The sequence below is a fragment of the Epinephelus moara genome, chromosome 17 (assembly GCF_006386435.1).
Source record: "Epinephelus moara isolate mb chromosome 17, YSFRI_EMoa_1.0, whole genome shotgun sequence".
Classification (NCBI taxonomy): Eukaryota; Metazoa; Chordata; class Actinopteri; order Perciformes; family Serranidae; genus Epinephelus; species Epinephelus moara.
The window spans coordinates 26,032,785-26,058,851 of record NC_065522.1 but is presented as its reverse complement, the minus strand read 5'-3'; the positions used below and the strand labels follow the sequence as shown (position 1 = coordinate 26,058,851).

The 26,067-nt window shown below is 41.4% G+C and overlaps 1 protein-coding gene across 2 annotated transcripts in view; it reads left to right on the top strand.

The window, feature by feature from the left end:
• The window catches only part of arap2 (ArfGAP with RhoGAP domain, ankyrin repeat and PH domain 2), a 227,178-nt gene that overhangs the window by 78,272 nt on the left and 122,839 nt on the right, over positions 1–26,067 (top strand). For both annotated transcript variants that reach the window (XM_050067659.1, XM_050067658.1), the window contains exons 11-12: positions 5,452–5,558; positions 23,473–23,672. In XM_050067659.1, coding sequence (XP_049923616.1) covers positions 5,452–5,558; positions 23,473–23,672 — 307 coding nt within the window. The remainder of the gene's footprint in view (positions 1–5,451; positions 5,559–23,472; positions 23,673–26,067) is intronic.

The window sequence follows — 26,067 nt, the reverse complement described above, 5'->3', positions numbered from 1 at the left end:
TTGGAATGAGGTGTGTTTTACCATGATATAAAATTGCTGTTTATTCAAATGGAGTCTGGTGGGTTTGGTGATGGCTGTTTCAGGGCTGTTTAATGGAGCCAGAGCAGTGACAGTAAATTTTGGCATCGAAAATAAAATTCAGCATTGAAAAAAGAAACATTGGCACTGAAAAAAAATCCACGGAAAAAATAAAACGCAAGCATTCGAAATGAATTTTATTTTTATATTTTTTGCAGTCTGAAAATTGGCAGAAAGTTGAAACTGAAAAAAGAGATGGGGGAGGGGGGAAACAACAAAATCAGAAGATCATTGAAAAACATGAGAATACAAAAATATCAAAATAAAATAAAAATCATTATAAATGCCTGCGTTTTTTTTTCAGTGCCAATTTATTCCTTTTTCAGTGCTAAATTTTATTTTCAATGCCAGAACTTACTGTCACTGTTCTGGCTCTTTTAAACAGCCCCGAAATGGCCATCACCAAATCCACCAGACTACATTTAAGTGAACTGCAATTTTATCATGGCAAAACACACCTCAGTTAAACTCCATATCAACAAAATACATCTCACCAAAGCCACCTTGGTTCATCTTTCCACTGTTCCAACAATCACCACCTCTGGTTTGGTTGAAATGAACCCTTAATTCACTCACTTAGATATTAAAACATGCTGACTCTATACACATTAAAATTACTGTTCATTTAAATGAGTTCTGGTGGGTTTGGCAATGGTAATATCAGGACCGTTTCAAGTGAAACAAAAAGGATCTTGTACTTTAACAAAAAGGTCTATCTCTGTCAGGATCCTTTCCATAATGTTGTCAGACACTTAAAATATCAATCTGAGCCTGTCAGTGACAAAACCAAACACTTTTAGTTGATGGAAATTGACGGTGCAGCTGCCAGCTCTGACAAAAACTGCTTGTTTTGCCACTGACAGGCTCAGACTGTTAATATAAGTGTCTGGCAACATTATGGAAAGGATCCCTACAGAGATAGATGTTTTTTAAATCAGTTGTGTCTAACCAGAAACGGCAATCTAACCGGAGTCCTAACCAGGTATTCACATCTAACTGGATGAGTTAAGGGTTTATTTCAACCAAACCAGAGTTGGTGATTGTTGGAACAGTGGAAAGACGAACCAAGACAACTTTTCCAACGTTTATTTTGTTTCTGTCGGCCTCTGAATGACGTGTCTTTTACGATGATAAAATTACTGTGTATTTAAATGGAGTCTGGTGGGTTTGCTAAAAGTGATTTTGGGGCTGTTTCTGATTAAACAAAAAGGTCTGTCTCTGTAGGGATCCTTTCCATGATGTTGTCACACTTAGAATAACAGTGTGAGCCTGTCAGTGGCAAAAACAAGCACATTATAGAAGACGTGCATATGCCTTGAGTGGTTACATTGCAGCCTGTCTTGCCACTTTCAACTGCAGCGCTCTTGCTCGTAATTGAATTAATTGAAAAAGTGTTGTTCCCATGGTCCACGTTGAGAAATACCAACGTCACCCTTCAATTACTGCTAATGCTTCATAGGAATTCCTCTCTAGCCCGTCGCTATGTTCCTTTCCACTCACTCTGTCTCAGTATCATTGTGCGCAAGTGTTAGAAAAAGAGAATAATTGCTTGAGTTTTTCACCACAGTCCTCTAAATTTGTTTGAAGTAGTCTAATTGGGGCTAATGATGGTCAAATGAAGATTTTGACAACATTAGCCCCAATTGAACCAACCCACACAAGACTGAAAGATCAGGTTGGAAATCCGGCGGCACGCAAACATTTAAGTGACTTCCTCCTTGTGTTGCAATCTGCAAAATTTGGCTGCAATGTGAAGTTTGTCGCTAATTAGTTGAAGAATTCTGCAAGAGACATGGCAGCGCTCTCCCGCACATAGACTCACACACACATACGCCTTCCCTCTGCCAGGCCATGTATTCCCAAAAAGCGCCTAATCAACAAAGATGGAGCTATTCATTTTCTTCTCTTTGTTTGGTGTAATTAGTGCAAATTGTTTTGTTGGTGAAGAACAGTTAGCACAGAAAACACACATGCTTTTATAGCTGGCACAGCATGGCAGCGTTTAGCGCTCCTCGCTAAGGCAGTATTTTGTAATTCGCTGTTGAGGAGTGTTGGTGCAGCTCCTGTTTTGTTCTGGCTCTTTCCACACCCACACTCGCTTTTCTTTCTGTCAACTGCTCAGCTGACCCCTCACTCGTCTCACCCACTCTCAGTGAGGATTACCGAGACCTTCTTTCACTTATACTTTCTCCCTCCTTCCCGTTCCTTTGTGTTCTCGCTGTCTTTCTCTCCCTCGTCTTTTGACTCACGTTTTTGGCTTTGTCTGTGTAGTTTTCTGTATTGTAATCTTCGGCGCCTGTGTTTTTTTGCTCTATTTTGATGTTGTGCCTATACGTGTGTGGGCGTAGGTGCACTTCTTCTGTCTTCCTGTCTGTTTTTCTGTCTCTGCTCTGAGCTCTAGGCTATAGAAAATGGTCTAAACGGCTGTGAGTGTTGAGGGTGAAGTGGAGAAGGGAGGGGCTGTGGTGTGATGCGGAGTTACAGTGGAGCTTATGAAAACTGTGCCTCTGCATCTAACCCCTATTTCTGAAATGGGCCTCAGAAAACATTGAGGCTGAAAGCTTGGGTTGCTTTGGATTCCCCAGATGCACCTTTTGCCTTTCGCAGAGCTTTGCTGTTTCACACAGGTATACACGCACATACACACAGGAGCCTCTCTTTCTGTCTGTCTTGAACACAAACACACGTCACACACTTGGCATGTGCGTCATCGGCCGGTGACTGTTGGGTGTGTTATCACTCTGTCACAAACTATTTTCTCTTACACTCTACTTCCAATGCCATTTTACTTAAAAAAAAAAAAACCCACACACACACACACAAACAGAGACTGAGGCTGTCTCCGCAGTGATTGTGGGTCTTCTTTGGTGTTTGCTAGTCTACATTAGACCAAATGACATTCAAGCTCAATGTGAAAAACAAGTTGAGATTTTAATGAGACGACCTATTGATCCCACCTTATCAGGAAGGGTCTCTAATTTGGCCAAAAAACGCAATGAGGTGGTGTCTAGTGGAGGACCTTAACATTTGCGGGGCCCTTTTGGGAAGACATTTTCTCCTATTTGGCTGTTTTGAACAGTTTTTAGATTTATTTTGAACATTTTCACACTTAATTTCCGGCTATTAAAAATGGGAGAGTGATTGAAAACAAAGTAGAATTCTCAGTTGTTCATTTTCTGCCACTTGCAGTTGGGGTGGTTTTCTCCCAGTCAATTCCTCTGGCTCCTCCTGGGCTTCCTAAGGTATTCGCAGGCAGTTCTGGATTTGACCCGGGGTCTCCTCCTTGTTGCCTGGAATCAGGGGGAATCCTACTCAGATCCCAAAACCAGTCTTAAAGGCTAACTGATGCACCCTGGATCATATTTCCCCCGTTGCCCTGTCAATTTACATCCACTTCAAGTGCTTGTTTTTGCCACTGACAGGCTCAGACTGTTATTGTAAGTGTCTGACAACATTACAGAGAGGATCCTGACAGAGATAGACCTTTTCGTTAAAGTACAAGATCCTTTTTGTTTCACTTGAAACGGCCCTGATATTACCATCGCCAAACCCACCAGAACTCATTTAAATGAACAGTAATTGTAGTGTGAATGGAGCTGGCATGTTTGTGCATCTAACTGGGTGAATTAAGGGTTTATGTCAACCAAACCAAAGTTGATGATTGTTGGAACAGTGGCAAAACAAACAAAGACTGTTTTTAGGAGTTTCGTTTTGTAGATTGTCAACTTTAAAATGAAGTGTGTTTTACGACAATGAAATAATAATAATAATAATTAATAATTAATTAATAATCTGTAGGGATCCTTTCCGTAGTGTTGTCGGACATGTATAGTCACAAATTGAGCCTATCAGTGTCAAATTACTTTGTATTTAAATTGGGTCTGGTTCCAGCCGACAACGATTTTGGGGCTGTTTCTTGTTAAATAAAAAGGCCTTACTCTTAAATAAAATGGTCTATCTCTGTAGGGATCCTTTCCGTAGTGTTGTGGGACACGTATAGTAACAAATTGAGCCTATCAGTGTCAAATTACTTTGCATTTAAATTGGGTCTGGTTCCAGCCGACAACGATTTTGGGGCTGTTTCTCGTTAAACAAAAAGGTCTTACTCTTAAATAAAACGGTCTATCTCTGTAGGGATCCTTTCCATAGTGTTGTCGGACACGTATAGTAACAAATTGAGCCTATCAGTGTCAAATTACTTTGTATTTAAATTGGGTCTGGTTCTAGGCGATAACGATTTTGGGGCCGTTTCTCGTTAAACAAAAAGGAACTTATTCTTAAACTAAAGGTCTGTCTCTGTAGGGATCCTTTATATAATGTTTTTACACACTTAAAACAATCATCTGAGCCTGTCAGTGGCAAATACAAACAGTTTAAGTGCAGCTGCTGCCATATGCAGTGCTCTTATTCAATACTGGACCAATTCAAAATTTGTTGTTTTTCAGTTTCAGTATCTTAGAATGTTTTAGGCTTTTTGCTATGTCTTTAAGGGGTAACTTTGGTGTTATTCAACCTGGGCCATATTTTCCCTTGTTTTTATGTTAAAGTGACTGGCAGCGGTGAAACAGGCTGTGGTGTTACCACTGGGGGCGTTTGGTAATGTCAATTTTCGTGTTTGTTTTTGCCGCTGACAGGCTCAGATTGTTGTTCTAAGTTTCTGACATCATTATGTAAATTAGCCTAACAGAGACAGACCTTTTCGTTGACGACAAACAACAACCCTGAAATCGGTTTTGCCCAACTAGCCAAACCTCATTTAAATAAGCAGTAATTTTTTGATTGTTAAAAGCATCTTATTCAAAGTCAACAGGAGCAATATATAGATCACTAGGTCTTTCCACTCTTCCAACAATCACCAACTCTGGTTTGGTTTAAATAAACTATTGATTCACCTAGTTAGATGTTAAAACATGCTGGCTCTATACACGCTAAAATTCCCATTTATTTGAATGGAGTCTGGTGGGTTTGGTGATAGCGATTTCAGGGCTGTTTCTGGTTAAACAAAAAGGATCTTACTCTTTAACAGAAAGGTCTATCTCTGTAGGGAACCTTTCCGTAATGTTATCAGACACTTACAATATCAATCTGGGCCCATCAGTGGCAAAAACGAGCACTTTCAGTGGACATACATTGACAGGTGCAGCTGTTGCCGACACCCTCAGCACTGCACCATTTTCAAAGGTTGTTCCCATTAGTCACTTGAACACAAAAACATGGGAAAATGGTGTCTAGATGGAAAAATACTCGTTACCATTTAAGTTTTGTGGTAATGAGAAAAAAACTAGCCCATTATTGTTGACAATTGAAGTAGCTGCGCTGCAACAACCTCACAGCTGATTGATATTAAATCTCCGACTCTTTGTGTTCTTCCAGGACTATAAAGCGGGCCTGGCTATCGCAGAAGTGGAACTGACTGCTGCCAACGTTCGAGACGTGGACCGCAGAGTCTTTGAAATCAACACACCCTTCAAGAACTTCTGGTACGTCTGTGTGTGTGTGTGTGTGTGTGTGTATGTGCAGAGTGTGTGTGCCCCCTTCTCCCACAACAAAGAGCCATTCATGCTAAAATGTGTGTGATGTACGATGTGAGAGAAAAGTGCAGCGCTTTTGTTTGATCTTACCGGAACACATACTTTCATATTGCTTTTTCATCATCCAGAAGATGAATGTTAAGTGAAGGGATCTCTCCTTAAATGCACACCCCTCACACTGATGTAGTCAACAGGCTGACACTGAAATAAACCTCCACATTTGTTCAAAATGTTGCTGCAGGAAGCAGCCGGTTGCCAGGACTTCATTCATATTCCTCCCTTAAACAAATCTCCCTGCATTACCATCTTATTTGAACCATATAGTTTCGGAAATGCCCTTCGCATACGCTAAGCCTCCTGCTACACTGCCTTTTAATCTCGGTAATCATATCTCATAAAGCATCCATATTCACAGCTGAAAGGCGAGGGCAGGCATTTTGGTTAATCTGCTCTTTATACATGTAAGGTATTAAGAGTCTCATAATGCGATAAGAGTTTAAGGTACTTGTGGTGAAAGAATATTCACGTACTCCTATCTGATTGGCCTTTTAGAAATTTTTTTCAGAACCACCTGGAGAGTTGGAGGATTAATTCAGACCAGCATGTTTTCAAGGCTCGAAACTTTTAAACTTACCTGCTTTTCAGTAAAAGGTGCCATTTAAAATATCTAGTTCCCCGACGGACATAATTGAGTGGCACACCGAGTCCCGTAAATCTCCGCTTTCACTTTGTGCATGGTGTGGATTAAAATGAAAAAGAAAGTGACAAACACATAAGCCGTGAGCCTGCTCCGCCTCAAGCCGGTCGTGGCGCACCATACGCCCGCCGCGAGCTGTTCAGCACTGCGGACAGTCGGACTAATGGGATGTCGAACCAATGACATGGACCCCATGGCAAGTGAGCCTGACGAACCTGAAGACCCACCCGCAAACCTTAAGTCCTCCGTTTGGGAACACTTTGGTTTCAGGGTAAAATACGAAGATGGAAATAAACAAGTTGACAAGACAAAAGCAGTGTGCCGACACTGCAGAACAGCGGTCGGGTATGTACTTGGAAACACGTCTAACATGCTAACGCATCTAAAGCGACACCACCCGAGTTTGAACGTTAACCGGCACGACTAGAAAAAGCAATCTGGTGCAAACTACGATATCGTCGTCGTTTAAAAAGAAAGAGCGTTTCCCTGACCATCGCGCTAAAGAAATAACCAACGCCATTGGAGTTGAGTAAAATTGTTTAAGCTGCACTTTAGATATAAGCATGTTTTGTTTACTGCACTTTAACAAAGTGGGAAAGCTAAGTAAGTTCCTAGTAAAACTGAATCTGAGCAGGCTTTAAAGCTGACCAGCTGCACTACACTTTTTATTTTAATTGAGTAAAACTGTTAAAGCAGAAATTTATATTGATATTTTTCATTCAAAAAATGTGTTAAAAAACAGCAGGATTTTATTTTTCACTTTTATATTTCTATTTTCATTCAAACAATGTGAAAAAGCAGGATTTTATATATATTTGTTTCATTCAAAAATTGTGTAAAAAGAGTTAACTGCTGTGGTGGTATGTTTTAATAAGGTTACCAATAAGTAAAAGATAATTAATAGTTTAAAAACGAACCGTGACTTATGTACCAAGGTACGAACCGAACCGAGATTTTTGTGTACCGTTACACCCCTACCATATCATCTCAATATCATTTTAAAATGATATGAAAAATTAATACCTGGATACTCGCGATATTTTGGCTTGTTGACATATTGACGTCACAAGCATGGCTGAAAGTGAAACTATTACTGACTCCATGGTGGTTCCAAAAAGAGGAGCAGCTTCAGTAGTGTGGAATAAACTGTGGCGTCCTGAATGTTTTATGAACAGCCCCGGACTTCTCAGACTCTTCCAGTGACTTACCGCTCAGGGGGAACTCAGCAAAGTCAGCGGCTCCTCTGGCAGCAGCACAGCGTCTCTCCCTCTCCTCTCTTGCCGTGCGCACACAGGAGTCAGTGTTGTCATTTCAATTTTAGCCATGCTTCTTGCTGTCGTGGGTAACAGTATGATGTCAATATGTCAACAAGCCAAAATATTGCGAGTATCACGATATGAATTTTCATGGGATATTAAAAATTATACTGGTATTATTAAATCCATTGAGTGTGTGTTGGAATAAAAGATCAATATTTGCCTTCAGTGTATCGATTATTTATTGCGAGAGAGAGCACAACAATATATTGCAAAAATGATTTTTTTTATGCGTAATTTTCAGCCTAATATTACATCATATAAGTATTTAACACAATAATCAAGACAGAGTGAGCAAAGTAGAACATCAAAAAAGTGTTTCCGAAATGACATGATGCTCGGTTGGATTGTTATTGGCTGTACATGTTTCTGTCAGTCATCAAATTGCTTTGAAGAGCACGGTCTCACTCCGAAAGTCGTCGAAATCCGGCATTTACGCAGTGACTTGCGGCATCAGAAACCAACAAAAAAAGCCATCCTTTAACGTTGGCATGATACGCGGCAGATTGCCATTTTTGTTTTTTAGTGCCCGGCAGCATCGGAGAAAAGCGACAGGAAAAGGATGAAAGTTAAGGTAGCGAAAGTCCGAGTGGGGCAGAAAGGAGGGGTGGAGGCTGGGTCCAACTACCACTGACTTTCACCCGAGAGAGTGCTGTTTGCATCCTCTAAGATTCTAAAGCCAAACGCTGTTCCTCATTTGCCTAAACCTAACTACGTGTCTTTGTTGTTGACAGAAAAAAAACATCAATTTGCGTTGTTGTACCGATGTAGTGCTTTTATTTTGAAAGAAGACAATGCATGTAACAGACAAAACTTGACAGGGTGTCCCAGAATGTCAACAACCAACACACCCAGGGTACCTTTCACATCGTCTGTGGACGTGGAAAATCCATGACCAAACGTCGATATGTGATGAGGTCGGAGTGCGATGTGTTGCTCTGAAAGTGATCCCAACGATATCGTTTGCCACTGTTGTCAACGTCATAGTTGTGGTATGGACTCAACCAAACATTTGAGTTAGAATGATTTTCAAAACAATAAATTCATAATTTTTACCTCGGCCAAGGAGGTTATGTTTTTGCCGGCGTTGGTCTGTTTGTTTGTTTGTTTATTTGTCTGCAAAATAACTCAAAAAGTTATGAATGGATTTTCATGAAATTTTCAGGAAAGGTGGATAACGGGACAAGGAACAGATGATACATGGTGGTGATCGGTTGAAGCAAAGTGGATAAAATAATAAATAAAGTCTATCGTCTGACAGCCTCAGCAGCAATTAAGACGGTGAAAATAGCGCCATCTGGTGGCCGGAAAGTACGTCTAGTTCTACTTGCTAAATGTTGTAATTCTAAAGTTGAAATTAATGTTCTGTGTTGGAAAATGAGAAAGTGAAAAATACAAATAAACATATTATATTCTGTGTTGGTACAAAATAAAAACGAAATAAATACACCACAGTGTCTCCATGGCGAAGGCATATATAACCTAATAATGACAGTGATGCAAATAACCTAATTGTGATGCAGGCTGCAAAATCTGATGCAGGGGGGGGGAATATCACCTACTTGGCGGAGGTCTGCACTCTCTGAGTGCTTTTCTAGTCTTTATAGTTATCGTTCTCTCTCTGAGTGCTTTTCTAGTCTTTATAGTTATCGTTCTTGGTGTGGAGGGAGTTAAAAGGCGGTTTGGTGACGTTTACAGCTGTTTGTTTGTTTGCAAAGTGCTGCAAGGTTGTTGTGAACCTGAAACAGATAATAACTAAAAGGCAAATTTTGTAACTAGAGGGGTGAAAGTGACCTTAATGTCACAAATGAAAATAAAAGTCACAAATTCAGGAAGTTACTTTGAATTGTTCATTCATTAAAACCAATTTATAACCAGCTATATGTTTTCCTTTGAGATGTACATTGTGTAAGTAACAAGCAGGCGTGTCACAAAGTTAAGACTCTAATGAGACAAAGAGAATCTTCTCATGAGTTTCTATAGACTGCATTTTAACAGAAATCTGTGTTCTCCTGTCAAATCTCTTTCACAAACCACCTTGTGAACCGCCGCACGCATCGCAGACTTGCAGTAAACAGGCTACATGAGAACAGGGTCCCGTCCAAAAATCACTAATTATCGATCAGGATTTTATTCTGAAATCCCCCCCGGGATCCTCACACAGGTATCTCTGCCTCTGTAGGGCACACAAAGCCTTTCAGGTGACTCCAGTCCCCGAGGGCCCAACAATCAATGAGTGCGCTGCTTGTTTGTGCTGTAATGGCCCATTTAGAATACAACCGTCACAGCTGCCTGGACAAAGCACGCCTTGTTTGTTTGTGCTCGCTTGTTCACTATTCTCTCCTCTTCTTTTACCCCTTCCTCTCTGTGCCAGTTGCCTTGTGTAAAGATTTTTTCCCCCCTCATTCCTCTACCTGTCTGTTGTATGTCCGATCGATCTGTTTGTGTCAGCTCCCTTAATGGTCCCATCGTTTGGCAGCTTCGTTAATACGCTGAACGTAATTGCCATTTTGTGTGGAACAAAAAAAAAGAGGTGGAATTAAAATGAGCTCAGGTCTCCTGAATTGTTTTGATGAGGTGATTGCTGAAAGGGTTTTTATTGTGTGTGTGCGAGTGTGTGCGAGAGTGTGTGTGGATCAAATCGATTGGTAGCCCTGGGAGCGTTCTCCTACCTGCTCAAGGTGGGGATTAGTGAGAAACTCATCTAATCACTTTAAGCTGTGGAGACTCACTTTGGCTTTTCCATTGTTTTGCTGCCGTTAAATGGACAGAGCGTTCAGCCCGCTGTGGTAGATGCAGTAGCAGACTTTTATGAGGAGAGAGAATGACAATGAGGCGGAGAGCAGTGCACGGGCAAAGACACCCAACTTTGGAGAAAAGGAAAACTTTGTGCTCTTGATCAGAAAGCACATCTACTAAAGTAAAGCTGCGGATAAATGCCTAGCTCAAGGGCATATTGGAGAAAATCCATGTTTGTCTGGTTTGTTTTGTGTTTGTCTGGTGTGTATTGAGAGCTGTGGACAGTTTCACAATTATTATTATTTTTTTTACCTTAGACAGAAAATGTTTCCTTATGAAAACTCTCGACAGCGAGGTCTTTGGATTATCATTGTTTTTTGAAGGACATGTTGCCGTTGAGTTTTTCAAATTTAATTTTCCAAAGCTTTGAGCAGCACAAACACACTGCTTTCCTTTCAGCTCTATTGTATCAAGGTGGCAGCAGACAACCCCCCAAAACTACTTTATCTGTACTGCATTGACAGACATTATAAGGGCAAGTGTTTGTAGTGTGGATAAAATGACCCTTTGAAGATATTAGCTTTACAATTTTCAAGGCCATCTTAACTCTCTGTTTTACAATTACATACATTCATGTGGATATGTAGGTATTGTTTGAAGGCAGACTTCAAAAAATGTGAACTTATAACTCCCTCTAACGGCCTTTGTTCCTCTAAAATTGGAAAAAAGTACATTGTTTCCTCGAAAAGACTTCTTAGTATATTAGTTTACTCTTGGTATCTGTTAATATCAGCCTTAAAAGTTGGCCAGATGTTAGATTTTTTGCCAGTATTTGGCAGTTGTGGAAGTGGTATTTTTGTGATGTTTTTATTTTACTCTCAAATTGGCAAAAGGAGCATGAGCACCCTGATCTTCAAGAGGATCTTTTATGCTCATTTTGTGGTTCATAGATGTATTTTTGGTTTCTGTTTTGTGGTGGTGTACTTGCAGCTGGAAATAAAAATGTCTCCATAAAAGCTTCTAAACAGAAATCTTCACAAATGGACATGTTCCAGCAGGAATAAAATCTGAAATCTGGGAGAAGTTGACAACACTGGCAACAAAGATTACATGTTTCCCTGATGTTAGCATATAGCTTCATGTAGCATCATACTTACAGCTACAGAGGTATTTTCTACCATGAAAAATCATCAATAAAGCCTTTAAACCAAAATCTTCACAACCAGACAAGTTCCAGCAGGAATATAATCCGAAAACAGAGAGAAATTAACAATAGTGGCAACCAAGATTACATGTTTCTCTGATGTTAGCTTGTAGCTACATGTTACCGTGAACTTGCAGCTGATAGATGACTTGGAGGATATTGGCACTGTCTCCTGCGAAAAATCACCAATTAAACCCTCTGAACCAATATCTTTACAACTGGACATGTTCCAGCATGAATGTGATGAGAAATCTGGGGGAAAGTAACAACATCAGGAACCAACACTATATGTTTCCCTGATGTTAGCATGTAGCTACATGTAGCTGTTTTTTTGCAGCTGGGGATGTGAGTATAATGGCACTTTCTACTGTGTAAAATTACCAATTAAAGCTTCTGAACACAACTGGACAGGTTCCAGCAGGAATCTGATCTGTAATCTGGGAAAAATAAACAACATCGACAACCAAGATTACATGTTTCCCTGATGTTAGCAAGTAGCTACATGACTGTATTGGATAATAGGGGCACTTTCAACATAAAACCCAAAAGAAAAAAGCTTCTAAACACAACCAGATATGTTCCAGCAGGAATATGATTCTAAATTAGGAAGAAAATAACAACCTCAGTAACCAAGATTACAAGTTTCCCTGACATTAGTATGTAGCTACATGTAGCAGTGTACTTGCAGCTGGGAAATGACTGTAACAGATACTTGGGGCACTTTCTGCCATGAAACATCATGAGAAAATCTTCTAACACGACCAGACATATCCCAGCAAGAATATGATCCAAAATCAAGAAGTAATTAACAGCATCGGTAACCAAGAGGTAACCAAGATTACATGTTTCCCTGACATTAGCATGTAGCCACATGTAGCAGTGTGGCCTACCTGTAGCTGGGGAATGACTGTAACAGAGTATAGAGGCATTTTTTACTGTGACAGCCTTCATAATCGAACATGTTTCAGCAGGAATATGATCTGAAATCAAGGAGAAATTAACAACACCAGCAAGTTTTACTGATGCTAGCATGTAGCTACATGTAGCATCATACTTGTAGCCGTGGAATGATTACATGTAGCTACATGTAGCATCATACTTGTAGCCGTGGAATGATTACAACAGAGTATAGTGGTGCTTTGTAATATGTAAAATCAGTAATAATGCTTCTGAACCAAAATATTCACAACCTTCAGCAGCCAAGATTACATGTTTCTCTAATGTTAGCAAGTAGCTACATGTAGCAGTGTGCTTGCAGCTGGGGAATGACTGTGATAGATAATAGAGGCACTTTCTATTATAAAAAAACATAAGAAAAGCTTCTAAACACAACCAGATATATTCCAGCAGGAATATGATTCAAAATTAGGGAGCAGTTAACAACATCAGTAACCAAGATTACACGTTTCCCTGATGTTAGCCTGTAGCTACATGTAGCAGTGTGCTTGCAGCTGGGAAATGACTGTAACAGATACTTGGGGCACTTTCTGCCATGAAACATCACGAGAAAATCTTCTAACACGACCAGACATATCCCAGCAAGAATATGATCCAAAATCAAGAAGAAACTAACAGCATCGATAACCAAGAGGTAACCAAGATTACATGTTTCCCTGACATTAGCATGTAGCCACATGTAGCAGTGTGGCCTACCTGTAGCTGGGGAATGGCTGTAACAGAGTATAGAGGCATTTTTGACTGTGACAGCCTTCATAATCGAACATGTTTCAGCAGGAATATGATCTGAAATCAAGGAGAAATTAACAACACCAGCAAGTTTTACTAATGTTAGTATGTAGCTACATGTAGCATCATACTTATAGCCGTGGAATGATTACAACAGAGTATAGTGGTGCTTTGTAATATGTAAAATCAGTAATAATGCTTCTAAACCAAAATATTCACAACCTTCAGCAACCAAGATTACATGTTTCTCTGATGTTAGTATGTAGCTACATGTATCAGTGTGCTTGGAGCGGGCTAATGACTATCACGGAGTATAGTGGCACTTTCTTCCGTGAAAAATCACTAATTAAAGCTTCTGTTCCCAATCTTACATGTTTCAGCAGGAACATTTTCTGAAATCGGGGAGAAATTAAAAACATTGACAACAAAGATTACACATTTCCGTGATGTTCGCATTTAGCTACATGTAGCAGTGTACGTAATGTTAAGACTTGCAGTAAAGTGCGTCTTTGCTCACAGGGATGACTTTACATACCTTTACCTTATTATTTGAAACTTTGTTCATGTTTAAAATGAACATCCAACATTGTAAAATTATATATGACAGGAAATAAGGAAAAGCATAATAGGTCCCCTTTCAAGTGGCACTTCAGCAATTTAGTAGCCTCTTGCACGTCCATGAAGGTGGTGAACTTACAAGAGATGAACTGAAGAATCACCACAGCCACTGGATACACTTCACTCTTCCTCTATCCTTGTTTAACCTTCTTATGCCTTCCTGAGCACCGCTTTAGGTCAGTCTAATCCAACTCTAGGTCAAATGCTCCATCCATTTATCTTTTGTGAGTATCAGCCTATTACCTTGAGGTGTTTTATTGTAACAGCTTTTATATTTATGGTCATAGTGATTGATTATTCATTTTTCTTATCTTTGGATTGGAATAACTAATTTATACTTGGTCGAAGCTGTGAAGCGGAGATTTATTCAGAGGTGTTGGTGACTGGCATTCACAGTTCCAGTTGCACTTTCAGACATATTTGACCCTGTAAAATTCACTGTATAGGATTCTTTTTGAACAGTGAATGAACTGCTCAAAGCACTTTGTTCTCTCAGTCATAAATGCGATTGAGAATGACACGCTGTCATGTCACCTGGATTCTGAAAGACATATGGCGCCTCTTCAACATGTGCTAATTACCTGCCATTGATATTTAAATGTAAGCATTATTTTTTATCAAAAACGTTTATGTAATAATATAAACCACTTTATATTTGACTCCCCTACCATTACGTACATTATGCAAAATCATGCAAGAGGATTGTAATGCCCATTCATCATTCATGAAGAATTAGATTTCCTCACATGTCGTGTGTAGAGTGGCCGAGCATAAATGGCTTGAAAGGCAAAATGGATAAAGGGCACCAGTGAGGGTAAACTTTTAAACTTAGCATTAAATGCTTACTGTAATTGAGAATTATACAAAGAACGTCAAGCGACTGCACACCAAAATTGGATTTACAAATTTGTCATTTTACATTTTATAAAACATACATTTTCATGAGTGGGGACTGATACAGGGTCCTCGGGTGAACAGGGGACCATAAAGCCGACTGTAAAGAGCAGTGTTCTTAACTCCACACCATGAAGGTTATGTTGGATATGCTTTTTTTTAATGCAAAAGTTTTGGGAAATACACTTAATTGCTTTCTTGCCCAGAGTTACATGAGAAGAATGATGCCACTCTCATGTCTGTGAGTTAGATATGAAAAGCTACAGCCAGGAGGAAGTTAGCTTAGCTTAGCATGAAGACTGGAAACAGGGGGAAACTGCCCCTGTCTAAAGTTAGCAAAATCCATCCACCAAAACCTTCAGAGCTTGTTAATTAACACATTATTTTACTCGTCAGACTCGTACTCGTCGTCCTCCGCTTATCCGGGTCCAGGTCACGGGGGCAGCAGTCTCAGCAAAGAAGCCCAGACAGTCCTCTCCCCAGCCACTTCCAAGGGAACCCCGAGGCGTTCCCAGGCCAGCCGGGCGATGTAATCCCTCCAGCGTGTCCTGGGGCGGCCCAAGGTCTCCTCCCGGTTGGACATGCCCAGAACACCTCCCAAGGGAGGCGTCCGGAAGGCATCCTTACCAGATGCCCGAACCACCTCAACTGGCTTCTCTTGATGTGGAGGAGCAGCGGCTCTACTCCAAGTCCCGCCCGGATGTCCGAGCTCCTCACCCTATCTCTAAGGCTGAGCTTAGCCACCCTGCGGAGGAAACTCATTTCGGCCGCTTGTACTCGCGATCTCGAGCTTGTGACCATAGGTGAGGGTTTGAACGTAGATCGACCGGTAAATCGAGAGCTTCACTTTCTGGCTAAGCTCCCTCTTCACCACAACGGACCGGTTAAGTGCCTGCATCACTGCTGACGCCGCCCCAATCCGCCTGTCAATCTCCCGCTCCATCCTACCCTCACTTGTGAACAAGATCCCGAGATACTTAAACTCCTCCACCTGAGGCAGGACCTCCCCCCCGACCTGGAGTAGACACATTATTTTAATTTTGTTTAATCTGTGGTGTATGAAACAAAAGTTTTGGTTTTACGGGGGAGTTGTGTGCCAGAGTTTTTGTTGGCTGCCTGGCAACCTCATGGCGACAATAAGTCTTGGGAAGTCACAGCACCTGGCCAAGAGAGGGTAGATAACCGGTCTAGCTGTTTCCCTTTGTTTCTTATTTTTATGCTAAGCCAACAATCTATTGGCTTTTTTGGACAGACGAATAGCATCGCTCTTCTCATCTAACACTTAGCAAGAAAGTGAACTGTGGCTTGTGTCGCACTGGTGGCGCAGATGCTCCCTCTAGTGGTAGGCGGAGGAATCTACAACAATGCTGTTTGTAGCCTTTCCCAGTACGTTTTTTTGTGCAGTGGGTAAGGGGCTATAGTGGTGGCACTTAATAGGTGGTACGCGGTTTAAAAAGTTTAAGAACCAGGGAGTGGTTGCATAAAACACCTTAAGTTTTCTCCTTAAGTTTGAGGCTTACTTACACAGTTGTACAGAATCCCTCAAAAGGTTTCCTCAGTTAAAGAAAAACGTCAACCTATTTACTGTGTTGAAACAGATTTTTACAGCGGTAAAAGTTTCCTCTAATACTATTAGAGGAATACAAACATAGAAATCACAAACTAAAAGTAAATTTGACCCCCAAAATACCAGAAAACTGAAAACAACTGTAGGAAGAAATTACAATGAAAATTAATTTAGTCAAATCTATAGTGTAAAATCAAAAGCGTATCCATCTCCTGGGTTCTCTTGGTCGCAGAACACCATCACCATAAACTCAGTCGTGTTACAGTTCAGACAGAGTCGGTGAGTTGTTTTTTTTTTTTTTTACCTTGCTTTGGTTGCTCAGGTCCTTACTGCAATGGTATGGAGTACATTTTTAGGAAACCTTAAGGAGAAGACTTATGCCTGGTACACACTACACGATTATAGCCCAAAGCAGCGTTGTACAGTGTCGGCTCGGATCGTAAATGACATTATGTGTGTAATATGTGATAATCCAATGTTTCATCACCTGTAGTGTGTCACAGTAGACGTCAACCAACCTCACGATGTCCTGACAGAACGTCTAGCATNCAGCGTTGTACAGCGTCGGCTCGGATCGTAAATGACATTATGTGTGTAATATGTGATAATCCACTGTTTCATCACCTGTAGTGTGTCACAGTAGACGTCAACCAACCTCACGATGTCCTGACAGAACGTCGACGTCAACCAACCTCACGATGTCCTGACAGAACGTCTAGCATGTTTGATTTTCTTTTTGTCCTCCACCACTGCTCCCGTCACAGCCGTCACTTTGACCAATAGGAACACAAATCGATCTGCTGCCGTAGACAACCGTACGACAACAACACCCCAAGGTTTTGGATATTTCCTCTATAGGGACATTACCACATGGACTAACTCAATGCTTCCTGTATCTGTTTCAAATTAAAAGCCCCTTATAACTTTGGTTGAGAGAATCCCTTCATTTTCTTAACAGGCTTTTATTGTGAAACATTTGCAGGAACTTGTTGCAGAGGATTCAGTGACTTGCATAGTTTGCATGCGATGCTTCAAATGTAGCTCCTGCCATCTGGTGGCGCTTTAGTGGTCTCACACAGGCCGTGTTTTTTGCTCCCTCGAATATGTTGTTTTCAGTGTAGATGCAACCACTTAGCAACCACTAGTCTCTATATACAGACTCTACATTCAGTGAATGTCAGACGCCGAATACAGCCGATGGGTTCCGAGAATGAGCAACCATAGACACAATCTATTGCCGCGCTTTTGAAAGCTGGCATAAAACAGGCCCAAAAATAGCGCCCAGCGTCTGACCTCGCGTTTCCAGGCGGTTAAAGATGCGGCATGTGTCCAGGGCCTTACATTACTATAATAACATTTCAGCTGGCACGTGAACAGCCACAGTGACTGAAATAATAGTAATAATAGTAAAAGTAGGACAAGAACAATCAGATGACATCATGCGGGTTGTGAAAGACAACTGGGGATGACTGGTGTGTACCATCGTGGAGTCTGTCACGTCACCTAATCTGACATAGTGACTGTCAGAACAGACAAAAATTTTCATGTAGTGTGAACCTGGCATTTGTGCAGCCAGTTTTATCATGAGAAAACCTTAACTAGGACTAGGAGTTTGGGACTTGTTCTGGACCTGCTGTGTATTTGTCATATCCTCGGAGCACGCTGCTCGCTGCACTCTTAGCTTACTTTGAGCTCTGATGACGTTCCAGATAATTACACGGGAGCAGCGTGGAGTAACATGAGCGCTCTGTGACTGTAGTTTGTGACGGGGAGGAGATGATGGACGGCTGACGCCTGTGGCTGTGATGCTGATTGACACATTTCAACAATATGTGAGACCGCTTGTAATTTCAGTGCAAAGCTGTGCTTGCAAACAGCTTAGTTATGACTGAGTTTACAGTCACAGCAAAGGCAGCAGTTTGATTATTATTGTAAAACATTTTAAAACCACTCCACCTCTGAAATGAGCTTTTATTTTATATGCACCTCATATAACCAACTGTTGTGGTTAAAGCTGTGGTTGATTTTGCGGCCTCACCTGAGACCAGCCTTCACTTCATATTGGAAACTGTGCGGCTTGGGAACCTGCACACACTCTGGCACTGCCTCCTGCCTCCCTCTGCTCCTCTGTGGTTTTGGAGGCCGTGTTGCAGTTCAGCAGACGATGTGAGCAGTCATCTCTTTAGACGGGCCCTGGGCAGAGACCGGTGGGCACAGAGCGGCTGAACCCAATCAACCTATCGATCTCTGCTGGGTTACTTGGGCGAGGCGGGCCCGGTGCACATCCTCTGCTCCGGGCAAAAGCTTCCCCTCCCCATCGTCTCCTTTTCTCTCCCCCTCCACCGCCCTCACCCTCTGTCTTACTTTACACCGGTCGCCAGGTTGCCATGGAGACCAGCGGTCCCATTTCTCGGTTCTAAGTGCTTCTTTCAGTCAAGCTAAGACTCTGTGTCTCTCTCTTTCCCCTCAGTTTTATATCTGCGTCGATCTCGCTGTCTGTCTTCTCCTCTTATCGCCGCTCTCGCTTAAGCTCACACATGCGCACAGATTGCTTGTTACATACACTTATACACTCATCTAATTTGGAGTTACTCAGTACATTCAGCAACTTCTCCAAAATACACACGCCATCCTCTCCATCACTAAAAGCTGTCTGTCCCCGTGACGTGTCTTTATAAGTGCTTGTTAGACAGTTAATGGACATATCCAGTCGTTACTGTGTGTGTGTGTGTGTGTGTGTGTGTGGATGGATTTAGAGACAGGTGACTGAGTGTTCTGAAAGAATCCCAATTTGGGAGCTGTGACAGTGCAGGCATTACTGGTTTGACCTCTCTCGTTGCATCAGTTTAATTACTAGATGAGACGTAGCCAATTCAACTTAACTTAAAGCTGCTCTTGTAAAAAACACACTATGGACAGAAGTATGTGGACGCCAGACTGCCAGTGATCTGCTTCCATTCAGCCACATGAGCATGAGTGAGGTCAGGCGCTGGTGTCGTGCAGGAAGGCCCCGACCCGCAGTCGGCATTCAGAATCTGAATCAGAATCAGAATCAGAGATATTTTATTGATCCCTGAGGGGAAATTGTGATTGGTTTTGTCACTCCAATGTTAAGAATAGAGAACTATAAGAAGTAAGAATAAGTGTATGAAATAAAAATATGTAAATTTAAAGCAATAAAAAAAAAGAAAAAGAATAAAATAAAATGAAATAAAAAATTTAAATAAAATAAGTTAAAAAATAAATAAAATAAAATTTAATAAATAAAATAAAATGAAATAAAATATGAAATAAGATAAAATAAATTTAATAAATAAAATAAAATAGATATTGAAATGAAATTGTACATTAAAATAAAGATAGTGTAAATTTAAGAATAAAGAATAATAAGTAAGAATAAGAGTATGAAATAGAAGTATGTAAATTTAAAGCAATAAAATAAAAATAAATAATGAAAATAAAAAATAAAATAAAATTTAATTAAAAAAAAGAAATTGAAATGAAATTGCATATTAAAATAGAAATAGTGTAAATTTAAGAATAGAGAATTATAAGAAGTAAAAAAAAAGTATGAAATAGAAGTATGTAAATTTAAAGCAATTAATGAAAATAAATAAATAAAATAAAATAGAAATGGAAATATACATTAAAATAAAAATAAAAAATAGAATGTGCATTATGCTGTGGTGTTTAACACTAGTGCTTCAGATATAGAAATATTAAAAATAAAATATATATCTTCACTGTGCTGAGGCTTTAAGTGTGAAATTTAACTACAAAATATACATCAATAGAATAAAACAAGAATAGAACAAAAGTAACATAAGAAATATGTACAGTTATGTGCATGATTAAGTTGTATACTGAAGAATATTGCACAGTTGAATAATTGTACCTAATGAATACTTATGCGTCCAGATGCCAGTCTACTCCCTCAGCTGCTGACACTCTTGAGTTGTACAGGTTGATGGCTACAGGCAGGAATGACTTCCTGTGGCGCTCTGGGGTGCGTCTTCGGGGAATTAACAAGTCCAGAGAAAGTGAAGTTGGTAAAAATAGGAAATTGGAAACATGCACGGTCGGCACATGTGCACTCAAACTGCTCCCGTTCATCCCAAAGGTGTTGGATGAGGTAAAGGTTGTAGGGGTGGGAATCATATCATGTAGTGGTCGGGAAAAAATCAATATGGCATAATATCATAGCATTTTGCCCGTCAGTATTATATCGATGCATGGATGTCAAGTCTAACTTTACCTTATTTTAAAGGTATACTATGCAGGATTGTCGGCGAACACGCTTGCTAGTGGGAATGAAACTAAAAGCCGACCCCAGATTGATTGTTGTTTGGCACTTTGCCTCACATTTTTTGGTGCTGTATGTCTTGGATGCCTGCTCCTTGTGGTCTGACACCTGGTTGCTACCTTTTTATTAAGCCCTGACCTCACCTGAGTGCTGTGGGGGCGTTTGAGGACATCATTTGCAGTTCACAAAAAAAAAAAAGTAATTTATGTACAGCATATCACAAAACGTTAAAAGTTGTAATAAAAATATTGACACTAGACGTCACGCAAAATATCCTGATATATGCTCTATCTAATTGTTCCCCCTTGGCTACAGGGTTGATGTAGAAAATTTCATTTGGTGTGTTTACATGTGCTTTGAGTTACAGTCGTCTTCTTGCAAAATCTTTGTTCTTGGGTGGAGGATTTGAGGGTGATTTAGGGTTTCCACAGCTCGATTTGTCCTGGAGAAAGTCGATGACTGACTTATGTATAGTATATGCATCACTAGGTTCCTCACTGGCTTCTACATGGACACGTGCATGACTGAAGACAGGGAAAATATTGCTGTGACAGCAGAGCAGCTAGAAGAAAGAAAAGATCGTTAAATGTAAGGATGCACCCTCGTGCAGAGAATTGAGAGTGACACCACCCTCTCATTGAACTGTCCACCCTCCAGGTCACTCAAGACACAGTGCACTGTGTCATGACTACAGTTAAAGGAAGTTTAATTTCATTCATTCAGTCAGTCATTTGGGCAAAAATCCCATAATACACTCAGAGCATACTGTAATTTAAATGGACTGAGAGAATACAAGACTTCTGTTTTTAAGCTTTAAAAATTTAGGCCGTGACGGTAGACTCTGGTCAATCACAGGTCACTTCAGAGAGAGGGCGTTCCTTTAGGCTGTTCTGAAAATGGAGATGCATGTTCAGGTACCTTCGGTGAATGTCTGATTCAATGGCAAAGAATCCTGCAGAGAAAGTTGCTATTCCAGCTTTGGTAACAACTGCCTACACTGCTAAGCAACCCAGAAAAGGAAGACAGGCTCAAAAAGAGTGTCCAAAAGAGGGTCTGACAAAAGCAAAATAAAATGTGTGTCAGTATTGGTGAGGCATTTCAGACGTGGAGGGAAAATGTTGCTAATACTTAATAATACTGTAATACTAATCTTCATGTATAAAGCCCTTTTCAAAACAGAGTTACAAAGTGCTTCACATGTCAATAATTAAAACAGACAAGACATGAAAACAACTTTTAAAAAAACTGATAAAAATACTTTTGTGTATAAAAACTGACGAAATATAAGACGAGTAAAATCAGGAAAGACTCTCCGATAAAAGTATGTTTTAAGAAGGCACTGAAACAGATTTCTGTCTCGGCCGACTTGATTTCCTTGGGCAGACTGTTCCAGAGCCTCGGGGCCCTGACAGCAATACTAAAAGTATTGGACTCTGTTAAGGCTTGCTTGCTCTCTCTTTTTCGCAGTTTAACTGGTTGTGTCCCTGATTATTTTAAAACTGCATGTGTGAACCCTCTGCTAAAAAACCTGGTCTGGATCCCTCTCTCCCTCCAAATTTTAGACCTATATCCAAGTTACCTTTTATATCCAAAATCTCTGGCTTCCGTAAGTATCGCAGCGATTACCTTTCAGTGGCTGCTGATGAGGGCATGTGTTCAGTCCTTGTACTCCTGGACCTCAGTGCAGCTTTTGACACCGTCGATTATAATGCTTTAGCGTTCTGCTCAATGGTGCTAAAGGCTCACAGCTAATGTTAGCTAGAGCCTAGAATCACAGTGTCCTCCACCTCACTCCCCGCCGCTACAGACCACCTCGCCAGGAGGAGAGCGGGGAGCAGCTCTGAAGACAGCCCCCAGTCAGCAACCACAGCCACCTGAATCCATCCAGCGCAAGTCCTAGCTCCAGGGGACTGGACAACCTTGACTCCCCGGCCAGATTAGCAAACTTTCTGTTGCTGCTGTTACACAGATTAGAAATGGTGCTGCTGTGACATCTGGCGCTTGAATGAATTTAAGCTGCTGTAGCCACCGACCAAAGGTTTCGTCTCCTCCTGCTGCCCACTCTCTTCCTGGCAAAGCAGTCCTCAGTGGCGGGGAGCGAGGTGGAGGGACTGTGAGGTGGCTAGCTTGCTAATTCTTGTCTCATTTTTGGTCTGATAAAGAGAGATGGCGGGCTAAAGAGAGACTGAGTGAATGAGCTGTGTGCAACTGTACAAGGAAATAAGATTAGATAAGTCAGTGTATGGGAAACACTAGGTTACTGTATGAAAGTATGCATATGCCCGTGGATCTGGAGGGAGGGGCTTAGGACAGAGAGGGGAGAGCCACAGTTTTCTTCTTACCCCAGCTTTAAGTCTGTAGCTGCACCCCTGCCATCAGCATTTTCTCACTTTCAGACTGACAGAGCTCTTGATTCAAGTCCTGATCGAACAAGACTGTTAAACATGACTTTTTTAAATGTATATTGAAGCTGTAAACGTGTTTGGTTTATAGTCGTCTCCCATCACCATTCCTCAACTTTTCCTGAGTGTAATATAGAAATAATATCCTGAAAAACTGTCCTGCATTAGCACTTCATAGATTTTAGTGGTGCAAGGTGAGACAGATTGATTTACCTGCCCCGTCGCCCCCTCTTCCCACTCCCCCTATCAATTTCACCAAATCTATTGCAATCACACATAGACATACACACTCAGCAGCCCCCCCAAAACTACTCCAAATACCGCACACCCCCGTAACCCTGCCAAGCGATACTATGCTGTTTAATTGCTCTCTCAAATCAAATCAATAACAGTGAGGCATGTGTTGGGGTGGGGGGCCAAAAAATCAATTGTTGCAGCTTCACAGCCGAGTCAGAACGGGAGAAGGAGGAGTGGATTGAAGCGGTCCAGGAATCGATCGCTGAGACACTCTCCGACTATGAAGTGGCAGAGAAGATCTGGTTCAACGAGGCCAACAGGAGCTGCGCCGACTGTCGCGCCCCGCAGCCGGAGTGGGCGTCTGTCAATCTGGGTGTGGTCATCTGTAAGAAGTGTGCAGGTAAGGGGCACACGTACACCGTCTCACTCTCAGATGCTGACACACACATGCTGGTTGCAAGTAAACAACATGTTTTCTTTGCTGTTCACTGATAAACATCCCCCCACGTATTTAAACACCTGCCGACAGGCAGCATTGTGTGAAGTGGAAGAAACACCTTTATACTATATAAAGACCTCTGAGTTGTGTGAGAGGTTGTACCATGACGAACACTTTATTTTATTGTTTCCTAATTATGTAATAGTTGTACAGGAAGTTTGCAGGGGGAAAAGCTGTGATTTAATACCAATTAAAGAAAAAATAGAAACAAAGTTCTCCTACTTTGGTTAGGATTTAGTTAACTGTGTCAGGTTAACATATATATTTTCCAACAGGGAATTTTCAGTGAATATTAATTCATTATTTGCTCTTTTAAACACACCCTTTGGCATCTGTATGTGACGCACAGCTGGGTGAAACTCATTTTAACACAAGGTTAAAGTTATCAAATGTAGCGGCTAGTTAGTTTAGACAATACAAGTTGGGGTTCAGCAAAGTACGTAATGTTTCATGTAAGTGTGTCGTTAAAACAGCACTGACTTTTGATTTCACCTGGGATACAAACAGCGGTCTCCTGGGTGAAAGTCTCTGTATGATTGACCCATCCACCACCCCTCTCTCTTACTCTACACAGACTGTCTCTCTCTTTAAAACAGTGGTTCCCAACTGGTCCAGCCTCAGGGTCCAGATTTCTCCTTAGTCATTAGTTCAAGGTCCACAAAGTTAAATACATTCAGTGTCATACTTGGTTTTGGACAAGTCATCGAGCTAGGTTGGTGTCTCTGACAAGTAACTGTTAGTCACTTACTCTACAGCAGGAAACAGCACTTCAAAATAAAAGCTTTGTGCTGGAATTGAAAACTTGACATGTTCGTGGGTCACTTGCGGTCCATTCAGAATGGGCCCACAACCCACACCAGTTGGGAACCAGTGCTTTAAATTACATCAGTTACTGTGAGTGCCAACTGTTGCTGCAGATGGGACCCCTAGAACCCAGCGTGGGTCATAGTGATGCCAAAGGGTGCCTTACGCCGGAATTCCACTGGATGCGTGTCCATTGCGGAACGGCTGCGCTGGTTATCCGCTGCGTGCTCCGCCGTCCGTCAAAACCCACCTGCTGCGTTTGCTGTGCCGGACAGTGTGAGTCACGAGGACCCAAGAGATCTCGCGAATTCACACATAATCGCGTGATATAACAAGATGTAGTTTCTATAAACAGAACCACAAAACCAGAGGAAGACATCTCGGTGCACCTCCATGATTAATATCTTCTCGTCCATGGTGTCAACGGGGTGAAATGACGTCTGAAAACCTCTGACCTGTTGACTTAAGGCCTGCCTCCGCCCATTATGACGTTTTCAAGGTGTAGTGCAGGGAAATATGATTCGCCGTGAACACTGTGTATTTTATTTTGAAAAAACCCCCCAAAAAAACAGATGTTTTATTTTGTTTCTGTGCTCGACTTCCTGCCCCGCACGATCTGCTCTGTGCTGAATTGCTGCGTTGTGCTCAGGCGTCCGGCAAAAATAGAAGTCCTGCGTATCTGTTGCGGAGGGCTCCGGAGCGCCGCAGCTGTGACGGAGCCGGAACGCAGCACAGCCGCAGCCGGTGGAAACACACACATTGACTAGAATTGAATCCTATCGGCTCTGCTGCCGTGCCGGAGCACAGACGCAACCCACACGCATCTGGTGGAATTTGGGGGTTAGGCCCTGATCACACAGGACATGTTTTCGTCTGCTGTGGCTTTTTATTGTTGCCAGGCAACCATCCCATCACTTCCTAATATTCCCATACAATCAATACAATGGTCCTTCGGGCGCAAGGAAACAGAGATCTGTGTGGGTACTTGAGACCCTAAAAAAGAGGGTGGATCATGGGGAGTACATCCAGTTGGTCCAGGAGCTTCTCCTCCATGATGGATGCTTCCAAGAATATTTTAGGATGACTAAGGGGCAGTTTGACAACCTGCTGTCTATCATCAGGCCGTATCCACCTTATTTTCAAACACGGAAGTAAATAGTGATCAACTTCCGTGTTTTTGTGTCTGACTTCCGGTCAGCTGCTTTCCCTTACCGGAGCTAACGGTGCAAGCTAATTATTTTTTCAATTTTCAATTGTTTATGTTAGTCAATCAGTTAGTTAGTTTGTCTGTGTATTTTATATAGATAACTGTGCCCACGTTTCCATTATCCGGTAATTGCTGGTAAAAATAATTCCCTCTAAACGCGAATAAATCGCACGTCAATCAAAAACTATGAACCAAAAAAGCACAATCTATCCCGAGTGAGACAAACTGCTTGATCCCCGTCTCCAGTGTACCAGCAGAGAACCTGCAGAACCGAATCAGCAAAAA